General features: G+C 43.1%; 1 protein-coding gene across 1 annotated transcript in view; it reads right to left on the bottom strand.

Moving 5' to 3' along the window:
- The window catches only part of DPYS (dihydropyrimidinase), a 47,723-nt gene that overhangs the window by 6,471 nt on the left and 16,442 nt on the right, over window positions 1–24,810 (bottom strand). The window contains exons 3-7 of the mRNA XM_066624390.1: window positions 21,828–22,007; window positions 21,264–21,453; window positions 15,000–15,156; window positions 10,908–11,049; window positions 10,407–10,549 (exon numbers count right to left, since the gene is read on the bottom strand). Of these exons, the coding sequence (XP_066480487.1) occupies window positions 10,407–10,549; window positions 10,908–11,049; window positions 15,000–15,156; window positions 21,264–21,453; window positions 21,828–22,007 (812 nt within the window). The remainder of the gene's footprint in view (window positions 1–10,406; window positions 10,550–10,907; window positions 11,050–14,999; window positions 15,157–21,263; window positions 21,454–21,827; window positions 22,008–24,810) is intronic.

The following is a 24,810-nucleotide window of genomic DNA, read 5'->3' as shown; positions in this document are numbered from 1 at the left end:
GGTACCGAGGGAGCTCATTTGGCACGTGGAGTCAGGCGCCAAGCAGTCTTAGGCTGGCCCTGACTAACTGGCAGCTAACAGCCAGGAGGCACTTCTAGAAAGAAGCAGCCTCGGATTGAAAAGAAGCTTTGATGGTCAAAGAGGGCAGCTCGATAAAGTTTCACATCAAACTGCTTTCTGTTATCACTGACAACTTCATCACTCAAGAGCATTACCAGGAAGCTTCTGAAAGTTCCTGCAATTGCTTTGAAATGTCTGGCTGGTATTGATTACTCAGCTAATGGCAAAAGCTTCTGAACTGCAACTGCCAATTTACAATTTACAATCACCAGGGTCCATTTTGGCCAGCCAGTTCACTAGTGCACCTGAGCTAAAGAGCCATTCGGACGAATGGCTCCAGTGCCTGTTTGCTGAAAGATTCCATTATTTACTTCAACAGAACTAAAACTGGGCAGGGGAGGGCAAGCCCTGTTCATTTTCTTCTGCAACAAAATTAATATACGCAATTTTTAAAGTCTTTTAGAGCAGTTACTTTATGACAAAAAGAAAAGTAGAAGGTAAAAACTATGATTCCTTTCCTGATCAAAATTAATTACAATGATTAATGGTTAGCTGCAAATGATAAACATAAAAACCAGAGGCGTACCTGGAGAAGGGCAAGCAGGGCTAATGCCCCATGTGCAGACCCTGCAGGGGCGCCACCCCCAGCCTCAACCCCCACTGCCTGTTTGTCTTTCTTTTTAAAAGAGAAAGAAGCCTGCAGCTCTGCCAGTTTCTCTCCCTTTGGAATAAAAACAAAAAACCACCTTCCTTCCAACGGAGGAAGGGTGCCCAGAATCGCTGCTGGAGAGGCAGTGAGCTGCTGCCTCTCCGGCAGCAATTCAGCGGTGGACTGGGCCACCCCCCTCTCCCCTCCTCCTCTATAGGAGGAAATGGGCACTCTGGAGAGACAGCATGCCGGGGGTTGCTCCTTGCATGCTGACGCTCTAGGGTGCCCGTTTCCTATCCTCCGGAGGAGATGAGAGGGCTTCCTAGAGCATCAGCATGCTGGGAGTTGCAACTCACAGCACACTGCCTCTCTAGGATACCATCTTGTCTCCTCCTATAAAGGAGGAGGGCAGAGGGGGCAGCCCCAGTCCAGCAGTGAATCGCTAACTGCAGATATTAAAAAATCCTTCATGGATCTAAGTGAAGAGGACCACAATGATGAAAATGCACATAGTTTTTCTCAACGTTCTCATTCAAAAAGTCCACTTTCTACTCCATCTGTAACATCAGCAGCAACACAAAGTGCTGTCCCATCAGCAGCATCTTCAAGTCAACAGATTCTGAAGACAGCTGCATCCAAAAATTATTCAATAACTTCATTTGTAGACCTGAAGATCAGGAAAAAATTGATCAAGCTCTTGCAAGAGCAATATATTCTTCTGTAACACCATTTTCAATAACTGAAAATACATAGTGGCAGGAAGCTTTGAAATTACTAAGACCATCATACCATTTGCCCAGCAGACATTCTTTGAGCAAGCCTCTTTTGGAGTCAGAATATGAACACGTAATGGAATCTGTGCAAGGAAAAATTAATGAAGCACTGTGTCTTGCACTACTTACAGGTGGATGGACAAATGGAAGAGAAGGAATTATAAATTTTGTTATAACACCGCAACCAGTTTTTTACAAAAGCATTGAAACAGGAGAGAACAGACATCCTGCAGAGTATATCAGCTGTAAAATGTGTGAAGTTCTACAGAAAATTGGGAGTGGTAAAGTATTTGCTTTGCTGACTGACAATGCCAGCAATATGAAAGCGGCAAGGGAAATCATAATGGAAAAGTATCCACATATTACTGCAATAGGATGTGCATCTTATGGGCTCAACTTGCTTCTTAATGATATTATGAAACTGGACACCCTTCAAATGATCTATAGACGAGCAAAAGAAGTTATAAAACATGTAAAGGGTACTGATATTGTAGCTGCAGTTTTCAAGAAGAAGCAAGTAGAAAAAATGCAAAGAATAAAATAGTGATACTGAAACTCTGTAGTCAAACTCGGTGGGCTGGAGTGGTGATTTCCTTTGAAAGTTTACTAAAAAACAAAGAAGTTCTTCAAGAAACAGTAATATCTGAAGATCTTACCCAGGAGTGTGAGAAACACTGTTCTTGATCAGGATGTCTTCTGGGTTCAGCTGCAAAATTCCCTGAAGATTCTAAAGCCAATTGCTGCAGCAATCACTGCATCTGAATCAGATAGTGCACTTTTGTCAGAAATTCCTTATTTTTAAAAAAAATGTTTTTGAAAATTTCAGTATATCTCCACTTACAACTATAGAAGAAAATAAAGTGAAAGATTTTATTTTTTAAAAGGGAAGAATTTTGTTGCCATCCAATTCATGCTGCTGCAAATCTGCTGGATCCAAGATTCAAAGGTGGAAATAGAAGTGATGACAGCACTGTTGACGAGATTATAGTGTATAGTTTCAGGCTTAAGTTTGCTCATGTGCAGAAGCCACACCATGCCACAATTTGTACTGGAGTGCGGTGTGAAGTTCGAACTCTTCACCTACATGCTGCTTTCCTGCTAACAGTCACCTCTACATTAACAGCAATTTATTCCTAAAAATGCATCATAGCAAGTGGCACTTTTCGGATTGCTGCTTCACAGAGGTGATTCACAGCATGGAGGTAAAATGTTAAATACTTTCTACTCTGTGCTATGCTCCCGATACAAATTGCAACCCCATGTAGCAGTTACACATGAGTAAACTTCAACCTATAACTATACACTGGAGCATTTAGTGTCACATGTAGTTTGCCCCAGTTACAGTGGAATGTTTGCTGGAAAGCGCCATCAGAGAGCAACACAAATTCCTGTCTGTCTTTTAAGAGTAGATAGCTGGGAAGGCAGGATTCTGCATGCAATTATTTAGCAACAGGAGACAACAGAAATAATGAGAGAAGAAAGAATATTGAGCATTGGGGATGAAGAACAAAAAGACCCGCTGTAGCTACTAAGCAATTAGGAATGTAAGCCTTGAGCTTTAGGTTCTCAGGAAAATGATATAGTACAGCTCCCTTTATTAGGAATATGCTCATGCAGAAAGTAGCTGACATTTTGTGAGACTGTGCATGAGAGGAAAGACACCCTGTGTGCTCAGAAAGACTGACTTTTGTTGTTTTCTTCTTTGTTGATCCTTTTATCTAGAATAAAAGAGTGGGCAGATGGAAAGCTTACCATATTCCTTTGTGAGCAGAAGAAAAATGGCTACTGTGAATAAATTACTAGAGGCATGAGGCCACTAAGATGCTTGGCTTGGTGGTGAAACTGGACTCTCTCTTCATTATCTGCATGTAGAAATAGTGGCAGACTAGAAGCAAGTTTTTCAAAATAGGATGGAATTACAAAGGCTGTAATATTTACCAATACAAATTCCAGTGCTGCCAAACAGCCTCATTTTTGCCCTCCCTCATGGCCTGGATGGCCATAATGAGAGTTTGGTCAAGCAGGACCCAGCCTAGGCCAAAGACTAGGTGATATTACAGGAAAGAAACCGAAGCCTCCTCGCCTCTGATGCAACTAGCCATGTTTACCCCTTGCCCAGACGCTGAAGAAGCATTCATGGTGCTTGATTGTTTTTCCCCAAAGGCTGAGCAGGGGCCTTATATTCAGGCATGTGTCTGAGAAATGCCTTAACTCAATCAGGGTACCTCTTCTGAAGAGCTACAGCTCTTTGGTTTTCTCACCAAGGCCCAGTGGCATCATTAGGGTTTGCATCACCCAGTACAGTAGGCCAGCGCCTCACCCCCACAATGGACTTCCTCCCATGTAGTGGACAGGGCAACAACTTGAGTGGGTGTGGTGATGTACTACTGTCCCACCCCACTGGTTTTTTTGGTCATACCTTTTGACAGAATAGAGATATTTCAAAACATTTAGTTTCATTGCATTCTGCTGTAAACTACACACTTAATGGTATATAACATGATGGTATTATTCCTACAAACTGTAGTTTTAGCGATTTTGGTCAGTACTGGTGCCACTCCCCGTGCATGTCACCCCCCAGTGCACGTCACCCCCCACACCCCTCTAGTGATACCACTGTAAGGCCCCAGTCTGGTTTAAAAAGGTTTAATAAGAGTCAAGGGGAGGGGTTAGTCTGATTGGGGATGGAAAGTGTTAACCCTTTCTTCCTATTTCCTGCTCTCTCTCTCTCTCTCAGTAGTGTTTGGGGGGAGCAGCGTTAAGTTTTGAAGGGTGCCTCAATGCATCATGTAAGCTGCCCTCCCCCTTGCTGTCGGAGCCATTCCAGGCAACAAGAGCAATGCAGAGGAGAGGGAAGGGGCAGCTTACACCAGGTATGGTCAACCCACAGCACACATGCCACTAGTGGCACGCAGATATTTTCTAGGTGGCACGCACAAAGTCCCCCTATATTGTTGAAAAATATTTAAATAATAACAAAAAAGCACCATAGCAGTTTACAGTTTGATTTCTTTGCTACTCCTTACACAGCATGTCCCCAAGTCTCTAGCACTGTAATAGGTGCACTTAGGGTGCCATGCCTATTCTGCTTGATGTGCTCATGTTGAAAAACAGGGAGAAAGGCCAGAAAAGAATTTGGACAGGACAGAAAGCCAATAGGGTGGATGCTAGTGAGCTGCATTCCGCTAACTGGCGGGTCACTTGGTTACCCAAGAGGGTCAGATTGGTGGAGCACTCAGAGGTGAAGGGCTGGCAGTAGAAGCTGGTCAGGGCTGCGTGGGGCAGCACAAACATGGCCGATGAGATCAGCAAAGTCCAGGTGGCACAGCTGGCAGAGATACCATCCTTGGGAAAATCATCCACAAAGAAATCCTGGCTCATCCTAATTTTTGAGGACGAGAAGGTGGGCAGACATTGGGCGGCTGGGCTGTGCAGAAAGGCACCTTAGAATGAGTCCTGCTGGGCCAGACTAAAAGTCTATGCAGGCCGCCTTCGGGCCTCATCAACAGACAGCCAGGTATCTAGAAAGCCTCAGACAATAGTACTCCTATGTTCCTTGCTCTGTAACTTCTGGCACTTGGAGATACACTGCCTTGAACTTGGAGTATCTATTTAGCTATCATGGTAAACACTAAAAGTGATGTTAAGGTGGAGTGGTACGAGTGGTTGAATCTCGTACATTCAAGATTTTCTAGATAAAAAGTGGCAGGTTGGCCACCCTTGGCTTACACAGTGTGTTGAAGCACCCTGCAGAATTTAGTGCCGTGTCCGTCTCCCCGAGAACACTACTGTGCACTCTCTCTCTCTCTCTCTCTCTCTCTCTCTCTCTCTCACACACACACACACACACACACCTCTATCTGGCCCAGAAGGGATAACTGATCTAGAATCTCCTGCAGTCCTATGCAGCTACACACTAAAACTATCTTGTATCACAGAACAACACCCTATAAGTCTTTTCATGGGAATTATATTTGCACTCCAGAGAGTCCAGTTGTATTAGATTTAAGAAGAAGAAAAAGTGGTTGCATACAATAGTTCAAGCAGGAATTAAAAAAACTAAGTGCAAAAATCTCACATCCTCAAGACAGCCTTCGTTATTTTGATGTGCTTCATCTCTCTGCATGTGATATATTTAAGGAATCATGCATATCAGTGTGTAAGAAAGTAGTTTCAAAATGCATAAATACCACAAAGTGAAGGGTCCTTTGATATCTAAGTGTTATTTAATGAATATTTCAAAACAGAAGAGAAGCTTATAAAATATTCCTGAATTAGCAAAGATGGGTTTCTCCTACTTTAGTCATACATTTTAAAGTTGATTTCCAGCACATCCTCTTTCTCAATTGCATTAAAAAAAACAAAACAAAAAAACCTTCCATGCTAGCTGCCAATTAATTCAAATGTATTGTTGTAAATTGCCACTCAGTCTAAACTGTACACTGTATGCACATTATTGTACAAAGACCTTGGAGATTAACACTATGAATCTTCAGTTCAAAGTCTTAGGCAGCAGTGGGAATGCCTCTGCCTCATGCTTTGAAGAGCCACTGTCAGTTGGGGGTAGGACATGTTGGGCTAGCACATTATCTTGGAGGTATATTTTGTTAAAAGTCAGTTGGCTTCCATAGTTCCACATACATGCATTTCTGACTAGTTCATTTATAGCATCATCTCCATCCATGCTGCACTTATAAGACAATGTCTGTTTATAAAGCAGTTGTGTAGTTGCCGCAAGGGGCCAGGGTCTCAGAACATGATCTTATGAAGCTGTCGTACTGAGTCAGACCATTGGTCCATCTAACTCAGCTTTATCTACACCAGTGGCCTTCAGCCTTTTCATGGCATGACCCAAGCAAACGAAGTATGAAACTGGGGACCCACCACTAATCCCGCCCCTTCCCAGGACCTGATCTGCCCACCCCATTTCCCCAGACTTCTTGTGTCTTCATGACAACCCTGAAAAGCAGCAGCCCGAGCAAACTGGCAGATACCATCCTCTAAAATTTCAGTTGAAAATACTTATGCATGAGTTTCTTCTGCGAGGGCCTAAGGGCATAGACATGTTAGCTTGAGCTAGCCTGTTGCACTCATGATCTGCATAGGAGAAGACTGGAAAAAGAGTAAAACTGGGGCAGAAAGGTTAATTATTTAAGACTAATTAACACAGTATAAGGTTATGTGCAGCCTAGCTTGTATAGTCACAAAACAAGCCCATTCACTTTATGCCATTTTAAGTAACTTGGAGTAATTAATTCACTCCCATTTAACTAAATCCACCAATTTGCCCACTTCCACACAATCAAGAAAATTCAACACACCAAAATTGTATGTGCACACACCTCCAAAATGCATTGATTGTGCTCTCACTCAACAATGTAAAACCACTCCCCTCCCACCTAAAATACACCAAATTTAATAAGATTCACAGGTTTTTAATATGAGGAAGACTTACTTAAGGCTTCACAAGGTTGTTGTTATTAAGGATAAAAGAGCTGTATACAGAGCCGTTGCTGGAGGCAGTGGTTCCGGGGGCAGTGATGTCACTTCCTCTTCTGAGGAGGAAGCAGTAAGAGCCTCCAAAGGAGAATGAATGGGTGTGGTCACTGGACTGTGGGGCTGCTGAAACATGTGATAGCAGTGGCAGCCCTGTGATCCAGTCCCCCCATTCCTTCTAGTTACTTTAGTGGTGCTCCCTTCAACTGGTGCCCAGGGCACATGTTCTACTTGCACGTGCCTAGATATGCCTCTGTTGGGATGACCCCCTTTTATGCAATCTGAATGTCAAGATTAAAGAGCAATGTTTGCTACATTAAACAACTTAGGTATTGACTACAGAAGAACAGATACCGCTGTAAGAAATTTAAGTTTAAAATAATCTCACAAGCGTACATGGAGGCTTTCAATTCCCTCTTCTAGGACATGTGCTCCCTCTTCTGGTGAAGTGTACAGTGTTGTAACTAGTCAGAATTAAAATGTCCACAAACTGCTCATCGTTTCAGTCTTGCTCTGTCGCAAACTTAGGGGGGTTTGGGGTGCTCAGAGTTCTTGGTTCTCGAACCCTAAAGCCCTGTTCACTGCCACCACCCTGTACGTGCCAGTGTCTCAGTCCAGGGACACTGAGACCCTCTAGGCTTAATTCTATTCCTTGCAGGCACTGAGCGCTTTCTTCAATTAACACTTCAGTCCTCAAGTTACTAGACCTCAATGAGCACTTGGTAGCTTGCTGAACAGCTAGGCAGGATTCTGAAACTTTGTCCTCAGCAGACAATGAAACAACTTGGTAAAAGAGATTTTAATTTGTTAAGTACATAAGGTTACATAAAGCAGCAAATGCTAGAGGCATAAACATCTAGGAAACATATAAGCAATAAAATAATAAAGCTAGCTGGCTATCTCTATTAATCCCTATCTCTCACCTGGGTCAGTTACTCTTGTAGATCTTTTAGTTCCAGGCTACCTGTGAGGCCAGATGCCCATGGTGGACAATGGAGCTCACTGTGTGTAGGATGTTGCACCCAAAACCTCTGTCCAAGAAGGGACCCGGACACACCCCTTGCACCCTCATTATTATACTTCTTATGGTAATAGTACTGAGGTGACTTCATACTTATTTAGACTGTCCAATCAGAAACTTTTGAGGACAGAACCTTCTCGAAGTGGGCCTGGTTGCTAGCCCTCTTAGTACTTACCCCTCCCAACTGGAGATCCACAGCTGCATTTCATCAGCTTGATAAGGTGCCTTTCTGTCTGCAAAGGTGCTACATTCCAATGGGTTGTAATTCTTGTTGTCTGTCCTTTCTGGCCAGCAAAGGAGAGACAACAATCTTTTTCTTTGTTTACTCACATTCTTGCAGCTAGGAACTGCTCCACATGCTAACCAAGGCCTAACATGTACATATTCATGACATACCCCTTTCAAAACTATTAGATAAAGTCGACATAGGTTTGGAGCCTAACAGCACAATCCATATCTATTTAGAAGTAAGTTCCATTGAATTCAATGGGAATTACTCCCAGGAAAGTGTGCAGAGGTGCATTATTAGCCAAAGAGGTACATTATTTTTCATGAAGTAATGAATTCATCTCTGAAAAAGTCTCATCAAATGAATGGAGAAGAAATGCATCTTTGTAATGCACTAGTGAAGTGGAGGTCAACCTTTTCAGCAGGGGGGAGGCAAGTGTACCACAAGTCAAGTAGCCAATATTTGAGAAAGATTTTCTATAGTGCCTGCTACGGTCCATATGCTGTAGGTAAGACTGCCTCGAACCCCAGGTATGTTGCCTTGAGCTCTATGATGGAAGCAATATACATGTAATAATTCCATGCCACATGTTACCAATTAATGCCTTAAAGGAGAGGTTCTTAAACTCTGAAGCTCAGAAGCTCTGACTCTGGCACCTTAAGGGATGGAGTAGAGAGGAAGGCAGCAACATGATCCCCAGGATCGCGCTGCTGCCAGGGACAAGGGGGGGTGTTTCCTACTTAACTACAGCCAGCTCCAGCCTCCTGAGAGGTCAAGGGAGCCTGTGGACCCCTCTGCAGTGCTCCCAAGCCTCCAAACTTATGTAAAAGGTTAAAAAAAACAACACCCACTTCTGGTTTCTCAATGAAAACAGGAAGTGGGTTTTTAAAAAAACTTTTTACAGAAGTTTGGAGGCTTGGGAGCACTGCAGAGGAATCCACAGGCTGTAGGTAAGTAGAAACCCCCCCCCCTTGTCCCTGGCAGCAGCGCAATCCTGGGGATCACATTGCTGCCTTCTCCCCTCCCCCGCAACGACTCATCTCAGTTCTCAAACTCAAACTGCTGCCTTAAAGTATGGATGTAGATGCCCCAGAGACAAAACTGAAAATGACTTCACACATAACTGTTTGCTTACGAGTATAGACCCTTAACTTATATTTATGGGTTGGTTCACACATTTATGTCCATCACTTGATGTCTGCATGGTTGTTGGCTTGACTGCATCATTCACATAAAATCCCACCTGGACTTCTATGTACGGAATGCGTATCTAGGTTGTGGATGAACTAACGGCAAAATTACTCACTGCACTGAAGTTTATTATTGGTCTAACAATAGTAATGTTGTTCCTGTAAAAGTAGCTGGGAAGGATTCAGATTGGAGCTATGATGTTGGGGGCGGGGGCTAACCCTTGAGAAAAGGGGGCATGTGGTCTTGGCACTCATTTCCAGTCCAATATTTCACAGTTTGTTGACTAATTTTACCTCTGCATGTAACCATTAGCTCTCTCCTGTCGCCTAACAGGAACAGCACAATCACACAAGAGCAGCCATCAGCAGGTTCTTTGTCCAACTGTCTCTAAGTGGAAGCAGTCTGAGCAGTGACACCTTTGACTCAATGCCAGTCATTTAAAATCTTAACTCACTCTGGGACAAGTTCTGAGATGGAGACCAGCATATAACTAGGATATAATATCCAGAATATAATTTAAAATTATATTGCTAATATATCAATTAGCAACAGCATTGCTAATTTGTCTAAATGTATTCTGAGGAAAGTGTGAGACTGTCCTTAGTACGAGTACACTTAGTACGAGTCGTACGACTGTCCTCGTACACCACTGTGGTGCTTAGAAGCACAAGCTACAGTGCTTCTGCGGGCATAAACTACTCCTGTAATGCAACTACCTGCAGGTTTTATTTAATCATTGACCATCTTCAGGAAAATAGCAATTAGTGCAAAGTACAAGCATTGTTTTTCCCCATATGGTCAGCAGTCCAGATATCTATTTTTTAATGTTCTGACCAGACGAAAACCTTTGCACAGATATGTTGCAGCCAGCACCAAACATCCTATAAATAATTTAAATGAAGGACTGTTCTCCATCCAATACCAGGATTCATGTCAATTTGGAGAAAAAGAAAATTCATTCTTATTGCTTTAGACTATAGACCATACCTTGTAGCTTTGGGATCCCAAACAACAATGTCAGCATCAGAGCCCACAGCTATTCTTCCCTTCCTTGGATACAGGTTAAATATTTTAGCTGCATTTGTACTGGTAACAGCCACAAATCTATTTTCATCCATTTTGCCGCTGTGCTGCAAAACAGTAACCAGACACATCAGTGAGGAACGAAATATTGGATTGAAACCCACTTCCTACTGGCAGAAAACTTCTCTGCAAAGAAGTTTAGCATGGAATATTCTGAGCAACGGGCTGGATTCAGAGAACCCTGAAGGTGCCTCTTGCCAATCTTCCTTTGACATTGGGGTGGACTACAGTGGCAGGATGTCCCTCAGGAATGGGAGATGCTAGCTTCATAACTTCTCAGTTCATACCGCTGGAAGCATCTAGTTCAAGTTTTGTAAGCTAGGAAGAGTGAAAAGGATATTTTTCATAGGGAAAAAAATTCCCTTGTAGAGAAATGACCAACTTTCCTCATTATGTTCAACTCACCACTCCTTTTTCCCATATAACTGACATCCTGTCCTCCACACCATTCACTCCATTTGGGATCTTTGTGAAGTCATCCTTTCCCAAAGCCTTCTGGCAGATATCAAAGGTGCAGTTGTCTGTCCCTGTTACAGTGAGGTCACCACTAAAAGAAAACATTTCTAAGTAAGACAAGTTCTTTTATCTGTCCCATCACCTCTTGCCACCCCACCCCATCCAACTTCCTTTCCCAGCATAATTCTATCCACTTAGTTCCCCATTAATTTTGCATTCTTCTTCTTGTATTCCCCTTCTTGACAGTATTAAAGGAGAAATTTAAAGACCAGGAATAAGACACTGATGAAGTTTAGTAACAGCACAATCCTATGCATTGTGCTTAATAATAATAATAATTCTCATAAAGGAAAGTGTGCACAGGATTGCAGCCTGGGGGACGACATGGCATTACAAAGAGATCAAGTAGTTTTTCAAGGAGCACCTTATGTTCTTCCACGGTTCCTTTGGACGTGTTGACAGCTGCTCTTTAACACAAGGAGCACACTATGACTTTTATTCAGAAAGGATAGTACTAAAGTGTGCAAGTATTTGAACAATTAAAATGTCTGACAGTAATTTCCTGCTGTCAGGAAAATACCATATACAGGTGTGTCCCCTGTATCCACAGGGATTCAATTCTGCCCCCCTCCCATGGATACAGAAACCACAGATATGGAGGAACCCTCTATAAAATACAATATTCTGCATCCCATGCCCTCCCCACCCATTACCTTTGTTTTTCTTGAATGAATGAATGAATAAACCTTTATTAGGCATAGATAGAGAAATCATAAAAGCAAACATAATTAGTCCTAATCCCATTTATCAAAAACGGAGTTAAGATACTAAATTACTAATAAAACATTTACAGTTCAACATAAAATATCAACATTTTTGACAAATTGCATTAAGAAGGCTTGGAAATCACCAAAAGTAAAAATTTAGAAATTCCCTCTAGCACATCTGGTGAGCAGTCATTTAGGAGACACTTCAGTTTTGCCTCATCCGAAAGCCCATTCATTTTGCCGAGAAGTGGAGTCATGTAAGTGTGGCGGGATCTAGTGTGCCGAGGACAATAAAAAAGAATGTGTATGATTGATTCAACATTTCCCAAATTACAAGGGCAGAGGCGTTCTTTATATGGTATTTGCCTATATCTGCCTTCTGTGACCTTGGATGGAAACACATTGAATCTTGCCAAAGATATTGCACGATGTTCAGAGGGGTTGATCAGAATACTCAGATAAGGAGCCATTTGCCCATACTTTAGCGGGATAGAGAAATTAAGAGGGGAGCAAATTCTAGAAGCAAGTTCAAAGAGTTGTTTTGAACTTTTGAAAGTTCAAATAAAGTTGTTTTTCTTTATTAGTAGTGAAAGCTTACATTTTCTTGCTTAACAGAGGAACGGTTTCTTGCTTAACTGAGGAATGTGACATGCAGGCAGGCAGCCTGGATGCTAGAGGGAGGAGACTACCCGAATGTTAACAGGAAGTTTTCTGCTTCCTGTTAACATTTGGTGAGTCTCCTTCCTCTAGAGTCCAGGATGCCTGTCTGCATGTCGTGTTCCTCAGTTAAGCAATTTCTGCCCAAAGTTGCACATATGCAATAGGGACCAAATGTGTACTCCGTGGGCTAGGTAAAATTAAGCAAGAAACTGTGTTCTTCCACAGCTGATAAAGAAAAACAAAGGTAATGGGCACAGGGTGGGAGGGACTCAAAGAACCACAGATAAGTGGTTCTTATGCCTGAACGGCCCCTCCTGACCAAGGAATTAAGTCAGATAGAGGTTGAAAGAGAAGATAAATTAAAGATCAATAAGTCACCGGGCCCTGATGGCATCCACCCAAGAGTTATTAAGGAATTAAAGAATGAAGTTGCTGATCTCTTGACTAAAATATGCAACTTGTCCCTCAAAACGGCCACGGTGCCAGAGGATTGGAGGATAGCAAATGTCACACCGATCTTTAAAAAGGGAAAGGGGGGGACCCGGGAAATTATAGGCCGGTCAGCCTAACATCTATACTGGGTAAGATGGTGGAATGCCTAATCAAAGACAGAATCTCAAAACACACAGACAAACAGGCCTTGCTGAGGGAGAATCAGCATGGCTTCTGTAAGGGTAAGACTTGCCTCATGAACCTTATAGAATTCTTTGAAAAGGTCAACAGACATGTGGATGTGGGAGAACCTGTAGACATTATATATTTGGACTTTCAGAAGGCATTCAACATGGTCCCTCACCAAAGGCTACTAAAAAACTCCACAGTCAGGGAATTAGAGGACAGGTCCTCTCATGGATTGGGAACTGGTTGAGGACCAGGAAACAGAGAGTGGGTGTCAATGGGCAATTTTCACAATGGAGAGAGGTGAAAAGTGGTGTGCTCCAAGGATCTGTCCTGGGACTGGTGCTTTTCAACCTCTTCATAAATGACCTGGAGACAGGGTTGAGCAGTGAGGTGGCAACGTTTGCTGACGACATCAAACTTTTCCGAGTGGTGAAGACCAGAAGTGATTGTGAGGAGTTCCAGAAGGATCTCTCCAGGCTGGCAGAATGGGCAGCAAAATGGCAGATGCGTTTCAATGTAAGTAAGTGTAAAGTCATGCACATTGGGGCAAAAAATCAGAACTTTACATATAGGCTGATGGGTTCTGAGCTGTCTGACAGATCAGGAGAGAGATCTTGGGGTGGTGGTAGACAGGTCGATGAAAGTGTCAGCGCAATGTGCGGTGGCAGTAAAGAAGGCCAATTCTATGCTTGGGATCATTAGGAAGGGTATTGAGAACAAAACGGCTAGTATTATAATGCCGTTGTACAAACTGATGGTAAGGCCACACATGTAGTATTGTGTCCAGTTCTGGTCGCCACATCTCAAAAATGACATAGTGGAAATGGAAAAGTTGCAAAAGAGAGCGACTAAGATGATTACTGGGTTGGGGCACCTTCCTTATAAGGAAAGGCTACAGCGTTTGGGCCTCTTCAGCCTAGAAAAGAGGCACCTGAGGGGGGACATGATTGAGACATACAAAATTATGCATGGACAGAGTGGATAGAGAGATGCTCTTTACACTCTCACATAATACCAGAACCAGGGGACAGCCACTAAAATTGAGTGTTGGGAGGGTTAGGACAGACAAAAGAAGATATTTCTTTACTCAGTGTATGGTCGATCTGTGGAACTCCTTGCTGCAGGATGTGGGCGGCATCTGGCCTGGATGCCTTTAAAAGGGGATTGGACAAGTTTCTGGAGGAAAAATCCATTATGGGTTGCAAGCCATGATGTGTATTTGCAACCTCCTGATTTTAGAAATGGGTAATATCAGAATGCCAGATGCAAGGGAAGGCACCAGAATGAGGTCTCTTGTTATCTGGTTTGCTCTCTGCATTTGGTGGGCCGCTGTGAGATACAGGAAGCTGGACTAGATGGGCCTATGGCCTGATCCAGTGGGGCTGTTCTTATGTTAAGTGAATCAGCAGATACTGGATCTGCGCAATGCAAGATCTGCCTGTACATGTATCAGTTTCCATAGAACGAAACTGGCACCTGAACAGCTCAATACTCTAAATTGGGGATCGATGCAGCAAGATAACAATTAGCTGGGGGATGGCTAGCAAAGTTTTTCTTACATTAGATGAGTGCAGACATTCCATAGTTACTAAAAGTAAACTCATTTTGGGATACACGCAGTCACTTTGGGAGCTAGCCATCTGCAGCTTTCATTACACATCATGGCTTTTCCCATGTCATTGTGTGGTTTGTTCTGCAAACTAGTTTATAATGCAGTTATATGAACAACTTTGCTGAGTTTTGATGCACCTGTCACATGCTAAAACCATTGTCTGTATCTGCTTAAAAAAAAATCTGCCGTGGAAAGAAACTACCCTGGTTGGACAGTTTAGTTGGATGCTTATTGAATGTACATAGCATGAAATAAATGAACTGCACTGTACTGAGCCCAAACCATGAGGGCTGATTTCATCTGTAAATGTGCCTAATTAGGAAGCAATCCTAATGTTACTCATATTAACAGAAAAGCTTTGCATGGGTTTGATGCGCTTACTTTGCAAGGAGGTTCATGAGGAAATCTGGCGTTGAAGGATCCGGCCTCAGGGGAGGACCCATGACATGTGCTGCAGCATGGGGCCATTCCTTATGCCAATAGTGAGTGCCATCTGTACCAAGGCAGGCAGCAATAGGTTCCCCATATACAACTTTACCTGAAGGAGGAAAAAAAAATCCCAAACAGATACAATGTTCTTATATTGCCAGTCAGTTTCCAAATTCAGCCGCCAGTCATTGTGTCAGGTTTCAAATTAAAAAAAAAAAAAAAAAAGCAAAGTATGTAGATCTGGATTATGATTGTGCGAATCAGCCCATATGGACCCAGAGATTCTGATAACAAGGAACTTCTGATGACCAACACTCTGATATGCTTTGATGGCATTGGGTTAGGTTTCTGCATTCTCCACTGCTCCCCTGGTTGTGCTTATCTTTCTCTGTAGTTGCTGCATGGCTAATTTCTTCATATAATTGTTTTATGGCATGACTTCTAAGGCACTCTGGTGCAAATGGAAGGCACTTCTCCTTGCACAGGTGCTCCTTTTTTGTGCACCAATCCTTCTTCCTGCAGCATTCCTTTGCACCATATCCTATACTGTGATGGAGGATCCTCTGACTCTTGGGAGCAGCTTTTCAGGGGTGCAGGGGACTTCAATGGGGAGAGAGGGGCAGGGAAGTCTCCTTGCGCAAGCATCCTTCTACTCATGCAAGTCAGGATCCATTCTATATATTTTAGATTATTGTTCATTAGCCAACAATACCTCCAAATACCTCTGAATTTCCGCTTCCTATCGTGACCAGAGGTGAGGGTCCCAATCCATGGATTTGGTTATCCGTGGATTTTGGCATTCCTAGGGATTCTGGGAAAGGAACCCCTGCAGATGCTGAGGGCCAGCTGTATTTTTTAATAATAAAAATTCAAAGAGCATTTAATGTCACCACGTCCAAAGGGACAGCACTTTAAATACTTAAAAGCAGTGTCATTCTTGGACAATCAGAAAACCTTTTTAGGTTACATTCGCAGTGGAAGCCGTTGTCTGTCCAATCTCTCCATGAAGATTAGGATGGGTAGAAAAATCTCAAGGTTAATTTAAGGCTTCAATCATAAAATACTAATGGAACTTGTGTGCCTTTAAAATTTACCATTAGTTACATCGCATAACCCAATGGCTTGGGATCCTTTCAAACAAAAATACAGAAATTTCTATGTCACTATTAATTTAAAGATCACTCCTGAGACAAGGAGGAGGACAGCAGTGTTAATACTTAATCACTGGTACATCTAGTAGAATGGGGCTTGCCTGTTCTGCAACCTGGTTAAGCGGAAACTCCCTGGCTTTCAGCCAACGAATTTAATGGGACTAACTGGTTTCAGTGTCACTGTTCATTGAGTCTTCCTATCCACTTTTTAACAAGGAAAGACACCAAGATTTTGAACCCATGACCTCTGACCTGATTATGTGGCAAGGTACTCAAACAACTGGTTTACTATACGGCTAGTGGTAATGCCTTTTGAGCACATCACACACCAGAACAGATGGTAGAGAGAGCAATCAGGTCCAGTAGTGCAGCCAGAGGGGGGGGGCAGCATGATAAGTACAGCAGGCGCTGCAATGTGCTGTGTAAGTGCCCCCCCCATTGCCATCGGAGCCATTCGGGGCAATGATGGCAACATGGCTGGAATGGCTCTGATAGCAAGTGGGAGGGGCTGCTTACATGGCACATTGTGGTGCCTGCTGTACTTACTGTACTACCTCCCCCGGCAATGTTACTGATCAGTTCTAAAGTTTCAAGACCGAACTGACTCCGATACAACATTGCTCTTTCATTTGCTACTTGGAGCTTAAACACCAAGAAAAAGGATTTACTCTTTACTTGCTATTTCTTCCTAGGTATTTTTCAAAGCCTGTGCACAGAGTAACAGAGACTATTTGCAGCTTTGGTTCTATACCCTGTGCATGATATAATGTCTGCTATTGCCCCCTGCTGTCACTTCTGGGACATTTTGTTCTTACTGCATTGCCACTAGACTCATTTTAAATATGCAATATATTGCTAATATGTAGATTTCCATTGCCTTGGTATCCACTGGTATAGTGGTATTATACATTTCAAAGTGTAGACATTCATCGTGATATCCCCCATAGTGACACCCTATGAAAACTATAACAACAACAAATTCAACTTTAAATGTCTTCATCAGAGTGTTTTCTTCTCCTGGCATTTTTCTACTTTTGAAATTTATTATATTTGATTCAAATATCTAATTCCTTTCACCCTCACTCAGAGTGGTTTGCAGTAGTTTAGAACAGTTACATAAAAACTGAAAAATGAGATTACAAAATATTCCAAAATACAGTATAAAGGTATATGTGTGTGCTAGCATGTGTAGGCTTATTCAGAAGTCCCACTATGTTAATAGGACTAAGGGCCTGATCCTATCAGCCCAGCACCGACACTCAGTGTTCCAAATGTGCCGTAAGGCAAGCCTGTGACACCACTGAGCTGGCACCAGGCAGAGGATAGTTGAACACTGCCCGGAACTCTGGGTGAGCTGCAGGTGGCGAAACGATTAGTCGGACCAGGGGGAGATGTTCCATGGCGGGAGGAGGGCAGGGGGAAGGTGAGGCAGGGAATGGGAGTGTGGCAGGAGGGGCAGAGATGGTGGCAAATCCAGCCACCATATCCTAATCCCCCCCCGACCTGGGAGACCTGACATGGGTCTCCTGGAATGTGCGCCTGCTCAACAGCGGGAGCAGATCTAAGGAGATCCATTGGGGCCTCCTGGCCACTACACAGGTTAAGGGAGTGTAAGCTCCTTACTCAGAGTAGACCTGGCGCTGCTTCTCAGCCCCATGGGATGCAGCAGTCACCATTTCAGCACCACCTTAGCCCTGGGTACAGGGAAACATAGAATTGGGATGCCTGGCTGCAATCCTATATATACTTACTTGGAAGTAAGTCCCACTGAACTCAATGGCAGTTACTTCTGACATGTATAGGAGTGTGCTATTAGATAAATTTGCCAAGATTGTATGTTAATATCTTAGTAGATTTTGGGGGGGGGGGGGAATGGCCTAGATATTAACTTAGGCAAATTTCTCAATTTGCCTCCTGCTGAGCCTTCTTCTAAGGTCCTTTGAAAAAAAGTTTCAAAAGAAGGTCACAGACTGAGCACAAGGGGAAATTTTACTGAAATTCCATCACCCCCTCCCCATTGCTGCTGCAACTCCCTCATGGGTAAATACACCCTCTTGCCCACCTCCTTTTCTTCCATTTCAGTTTAGAAGAGGAAAGGTGGCAGTTCTCTTCCCATTTAGGGAACAGGAACAGGCTCATTACTGCCACCTGTCTGCTCCTCCTACATTTGGAAGAGGAGGAATTTGGAAGAGGAGGAGTAAGTGTCAACACTGAGAGGTTCAGGATCACCCTACCAGTGGGTCATAACCCAATTTTTGATGGGTCACGAATCTGCCCTGTCAGTTTCATGACCCAACAAAAATTGCATTATGACCCACTGGTGGGTCCGAGACCTACAGTTTGCTTATAGTGGACAAGTCCCATTGACTGAATAAGACTTACCTCTGAATTGACATGCATTAGCTTGCCCTGCTAGTCTTGTCTGTTTGTGACTAGTTACATTTATTTATGCCTTCAGTGCTTCCCAAACACATTTGATGGCAAGTGTGCCTGAAATATATTCATGTTGTGAAGAGTTGCATTTTAGGTTCTGCCCTCACCCTCCCTCTTCATTACAATCGTGCAGGAAAAGCAAACCTTCTGGCTGAATAATTACTTGCTTTTTTATGTAGTATAACATCACATATGAAAATATAGGGAAGAAAACGTAATTTTTTGGAGATGAGTAGCGACAGCATTTATCTGTTCAACGTTCTGATACTGCATGATGCAATGTAATATTCTGCTTCTTTCATTTCAACTTTCTTTCAGAGTCTTTTGGCTTGCTTTGGCTAAATTTCTGCTTTGACCTACATGTTTTGGCTGACTGTACAGTTTTTGGGATTTGAGTCTGAAACTACATCAGTCAATGATGTTACAAAGATGAAGACCAAAGTCCAATAAAACAGATTCCTCAGTACTGTCAACAGTGACATCTAGTGGATATAAAATGACACTACAGAAAGTTAGGTTAAGAACAAACATAAGAACATAAGAACAGCCCCACTGGATCAGGACATAGGCCCATCTAGTCCAGCTTCCTGTATCTCACAGTGGCCCACCAAATGCCCCAGGGAGCACCCCAGATAACAAGAGACCTCATCCTAGTGCCCTCCCTTGCATCTGGCATTCTGACATAACCCATTTCTAAAATCAGGAGGTTGCGCATACACATCATGCTTGTACCCCATAATGGATTTTTCCTCCAGAAACTTGTCCAATCCCCTTTTAAAGGCGTCTAGGCTAGACGCCAGCACCACATCCTGTGGCAAGGAGTTCCACAGACCGACCACACTCTGAGTAAAGAAATATTTTCTTTTGTCTGTCCTAACCCGCCCAACACTCAATTTTAGTGGATGTCCCCTGGTTCTGGTATTATGTGAGAGTGTAAAGAGCATCTCCCTATCCACTCTGTCCATCCCCTGCATAATTTTGTATGTCTCAATCATGTCCCCCCTCAGGCGTCTCTTTTCTAGGCTGAAGAGGCCCAAACGCCGTAGCCTTTCCTCATAAGGAAGGTGCCCCAGCCCCGTAATCATCTTAGTCGCTCTCTTTTGCACCTTTTCCATTTCCACTATGTCTTTTTTGAGATGCAGCGACCAGAACTGGACACAATACTCCAGGTGTGGCCTTACCATCGATTTGTACAACAGCATTATAATACTAGCCGTTTTGTTCTCGATACCCTTCCTAATGATCCCAAGCATAGAATTGGCCTTCTTCACTGCTGCCGCACATTGGGTTGACACTTTCATCGACCTGTCCACCACCACCCCAAGATCTCTCTCCTGATCTGTCACAGACAGCTCAGAACCCATCAGCCTATATCTAAAGTTTTGATTTTTTGCCCCAATGTGCATGACTTTACACTTACTGACATTGAAGCGCATCTGCCATTTTGCTGCCCATTCTGCCAGTCTGGAGAGATCCTTCTGGAGCTCCTCACAATCACTTCTGGTCTTCACCCCTCGGAAAAGTTTGGTGTCGTCTGCAAACTTAGCCACTTCACTGCTCAACCCTGTCTCCAGGTCATTTATGAAGAGCTTGAAAAGCACCGGTCCCAGGACAGATCCTTGGGGCACACCGCTTTTCACCTCTCTGGATGTATTTAATTTGCCAAAAGGATATCCTTTTTTCTTTGAGTAGAACTTTATTGGCATAGAACCAAAGGTTATAACACCTAGATCCCAAACACAGTTCATGTGTTGAAATTTCTCCTGTGTCATCAATATAAAAATTCTGCTGGTAAAAATAATAATTAGCTATAGCTGATAAAAAAGGATGAACAAAAATCCATCTTAAAAAAAAACAAAACAATGCTAAAGACACAGAACTAATGTTGCGTGGGGGCTCCGATGCAGTTCATGTGGGGAAGAGTTTCCTAGACTATGCAGGGAATCCATACTGCTGGTATCTTCTGATGACACTTTTTGTACAGATACTTTGTATAGGTACTTCATGTGTGAGCGATAGTACTAGATGAATGCAACAACAACATAATTAACATTGAGAATAAGAATAAACTGGCAGTTTTCACTGTGGAAGGAAGAAACTGGGTCCTGGAAGAATCCATACTGGGATCTTTGTTCATAAATGATCTGGGACTGGAGCAAGCATTGAGGCAGCCAGGTTTGCAGTTGACCCAAAACTATGCAGGGCAGTAAAAACCAAAGCTGATTGTGAAGGGTTCCAAAAGGATCTCTCCAAACGGGGTGGCTGAGCACTGTTTCTAGGTTACAATCATCTCCAAATGCACCACCCTCCATTTTTGCTGTCTAGTTGCAGTTGACAAAAATTGGGACCTTTTTTTTTTTTTTTAAAGGTAAGCAAAATTAGGAGAGGAAGGCATGACTCACTGGTGGATTTTTTTAAGGCAGCTGCAGGCTATGAGCTGCAATTCTTTCCCATCAAAGTGAAGCTACGTACATCACACAGTATCATTCTTAGGGGCTTCTGAGAAAAAAGATGGCAGCCAACTTGCAGCCAGCAAGAGGAATATTACCATAGTGAAACAGTAATCCAGAGAAGAAGAGCCAAATTCGAATTCTCCATAGAAATCTTAAAGTGTATATGGTAGGAAACATACCTTGTCTCCGTGCATCTGCTATCACCTGGGCTGAAGACTTGCTCATCACATGAACAACGAAAAGAGGGCAGTTCACAGAGTTTGCTATGGTGATTGCTCTCATTGTGGCTTCTGCTTCCACTTCTTCTGGGCGACAGAGTTGGTGCCCCTCTGGACCCGTGATTCCCAGGGCTAACATCTTCTTTGCACCCTGCAGGCCATGCACAGCAACACAGATGTCATGGGTACAAGCAACAATATTAGTTAGTTCTCAGCCTCTCTGGTCCCCTGAATAATCTGAAAGTCTAGTTTGCAGACCTTGCAATACAACTAAGGGCGCAATCCTAACCCCTTCTGTCAGTGCTTTCCAGCACTGGCACAGCGGTGCCAATGGGACGTGTGCTGCATCCTGCAGTTGGGTATCACTCACGGAGGCCTCCTCAAAGTAAGGGAATGTTTGTTCCCTTACCTCAGAGCTGCAATGCCCTTGTGTCAGTGCTGGAAAGCACTGACATAAGGGGTTAGGACTGCGCCCTAATTTACTTGCTGTGAAATATGTAACCAATGTTGAAATAAAAAATTTACCTCTGCAATCAAATCCCCATTCTCTGCATGGACTTGAGCAATTGCACCAATTTGCTTGCATTGAGAAAATGCTGAATGAAGTTCTTGATCACCAACCATATAGAGACCTTTATATGCCATAAACATCTTAAATGAATTGACACCTTTGTCCTGGGCAAGAATTTTCATTTCTTCTTTGACCTAAAGAAAAACAACAATTTTAAGATTAAACACACTCAAGCTCTTACTTTATTTTGTGCACGGTGCTAAAAATTAAAATTAAATATTAAAATGGTGATATGTGAATAGAACACAACAATTAGCAACTGCAAGAATCCTATTCCACATTGATTACTAAAAATAGCTCCTATCTGTAACTGTGTTAAATGAAAATCTTCCATTTAAGGTTTCCAAAGCAAGAATATAGTCCACAGTCCACTTCACACATGCACAACTAAGACTAAGAGTGTAACATCTGGCAATCCCCCAAAGCATGCTGTTCCACTCCGCACACTTGTGAGAGGTGGAAAAGTCCAATGTGCCCCTAGTCACTTGGTTTGGAAACTGCCCCTCAATAAGCGGGTGCAGTGGAACAGTGCTCCTGCTGAGACATGTTTGTCCTTGTTTATAATTGCATAGTGGGGGGAAACTGACAGGTGGTATCATCTGAACTTGTCCACAGGTTCTTCATTAGTTCTGTTCTAGCTACCAGTGCATTTTAATATCTTTTCTTAAAGAGCAGTTAGAAAAAAGGAAATTAAGTATCATGATAACAGCTACTCAACCCTCTGAAAAAATTTTCAAATGTTTTCCTTAATACCCAGAATTATTATCTAGAATATTTACAAACCACTTCCCAACCCCAAAAAAATATTCTTAAAGGAACTTCTCAATGGAACATAACAAAACAGATGTAAAGATTATTCTTTCTTCCTTGACCCAAAGGTGCTCACCATCGAAAAGGAAGCACACAGGAGACTCCAGCAATAGTCACTAGGTGAGATGGTATGCTGGGATGAATAATAAGACTGTCATCCAATAGAAAAATCCCAGTTGGTCCAATCCTATCCAACCTTCCAGTAACAATGCAGCTCCAATACGTCTCATGGTAAGACAACAAATGTTCCCTTACCTTGAGGAGGCCTCCATGACTGCCCCCATCACCACAAGATGCAGCACACACCCCATTGGCATGGCTGCATCAGCAGTGGAAAGTTGGAAAAAATTGGGCCCTCATTCAGTTAATGTATTGATCACATTTTCACAAATCTGCATAAGAGTGAAAACAATAGCTCTGAAGCATGAAGTATGCAAATACTGTATAGTCTGTTTGCATAACTTGTGCAGTTTATGCACGCATCTTTTTATTAAGAATATTTATGTTCCACTTTACAACCAAAACATTCATAAACTGGTTTTCATAGATAAATGGTTCCCTGTCCCCAAAGGGCTCACAATCCACAGTGGCTCTCCCGCTATACAAAGGGAGCACCACTTTAAAACGTGCTTCTTTGCCCAGTTAGCAGGGGCAATGCCAGCATTTTCCAAAATTCCTAAACTTACATAGAGATCATCAAAGCTGCTGGTTGAGAACTGTGGGCAACTGGCTCATAATTACATTGTTCATGGGTGAGTATTTTAAAAGTAGCCTCGGTAGCACCAATTCCAATATTAAAATACTGAAACACATTAATCTTCATTGTGGGAATTATGGAAAGGCTGAATTCTCATACCCAGAATTCTCGTAAGGTGCACAGCTACCTGGACTGGACTGTTTCAGGCAGGTATTTATCTTCTGCTGATGGCAAGAATGAAAACTGTAATGTGAGGGTGAATTAGTAGCATCCTGAGCTGTAGGATGGGAAGTGAGTACTGGTGGCACTTCAGGAGTAGCAGGTTCTGTGCTGACAATGGTGAGTGTCAGCAACCGCTCTGACAGGTGGCTAACAAGAGAGAGTTTAATGGGGAAGTTTTCAATCTCCTGGAGCTGGGACATAAGAATAAGATCCAAAAGGCATAGTAAACAAAGTCTTCATGTGGGCCTCAGTGCACCTCACAGGTGCAGCAGCATATCAGGCTCCTATTCTCCAAGTCTTCCCCAGCACAGTTTCTCAAGCAATAGATTCAGGGCTAGCTTTGCTTCCTTCTCTTCCCATGTCTATGCTGGGGATCGTCCATTCCAATTCCTCATGGGGTTTTCATCAGTTGACCTGCTCTTAAGCTGTAAGTCTCTGCCTGTCCTTCAGATTTCCTCCTATTTCTAACAACCTCTCTTCCAACCAGAAGAGCCTCCCAGCTCTGCTGGATCACACCATAGACCCGCCTAGTCCAGCTTCCTTTATCCCACAGTGGCCCACCAAATGCCTCAGGGAGCACACAATGCAACAAGAGACCTGCATCCTGGTGCCATCCCTTGCATCTGGCATTCTGAGGTAACTCACTTCTAAAATCAGGAGGTTGCACATACACATCATGGCTTGTAAACTGTGATGGATTTTTCCTCCAGAAACTTGTCCAATCCCCTTTTAAGGCATGTAGGCCAGATGCCATCACCACATCCTGTGCCAAGGAGTTCCATAGACCAACTACACATTGAGTAAAGAAATATTTTCTTTTGTCTGTCCACTCCCAACACTCAATTTTAGAGGACGTCCTCTGGTTGTGGTGTTATGTGAGAGGGAAAAGAGCATCTCTCTATCCACTCTATCCTTCCCGTGCATAATTTTGTATGTCTCACTTCCTCACTCAGGCACCTTTTTTCTAGAATGGAGAGCTCCAAATGCTGTAGCCCTTCCTCATAAGGGAGGTGCCACAGCCCAGTAATCCTTTTAGGGCGCAATCCTATCTTGTGCTGGAACAGGCAAGCCAAGAGGCTTGCGCTCTATCCAGTGCAGGATAGGTGCCCAAAGTGGCTCAGCCAGAGGTAAGGGAAAACTTTCTCCCTTATTTCTGAGTAAACCACCCAGGCCCCAATGGGTCTCCTCAGAGTTGTGCCACCCCCTGA

Source organism: Tiliqua scincoides, chromosome 4, assembly GCF_035046505.1.
Source record: "Tiliqua scincoides isolate rTilSci1 chromosome 4, rTilSci1.hap2, whole genome shotgun sequence".
NCBI classification, from domain to species: Eukaryota; Metazoa; Chordata; class Lepidosauria; order Squamata; family Scincidae; genus Tiliqua; species Tiliqua scincoides.
This window is presented reverse-complemented; position numbering and strand designations above follow the sequence as displayed.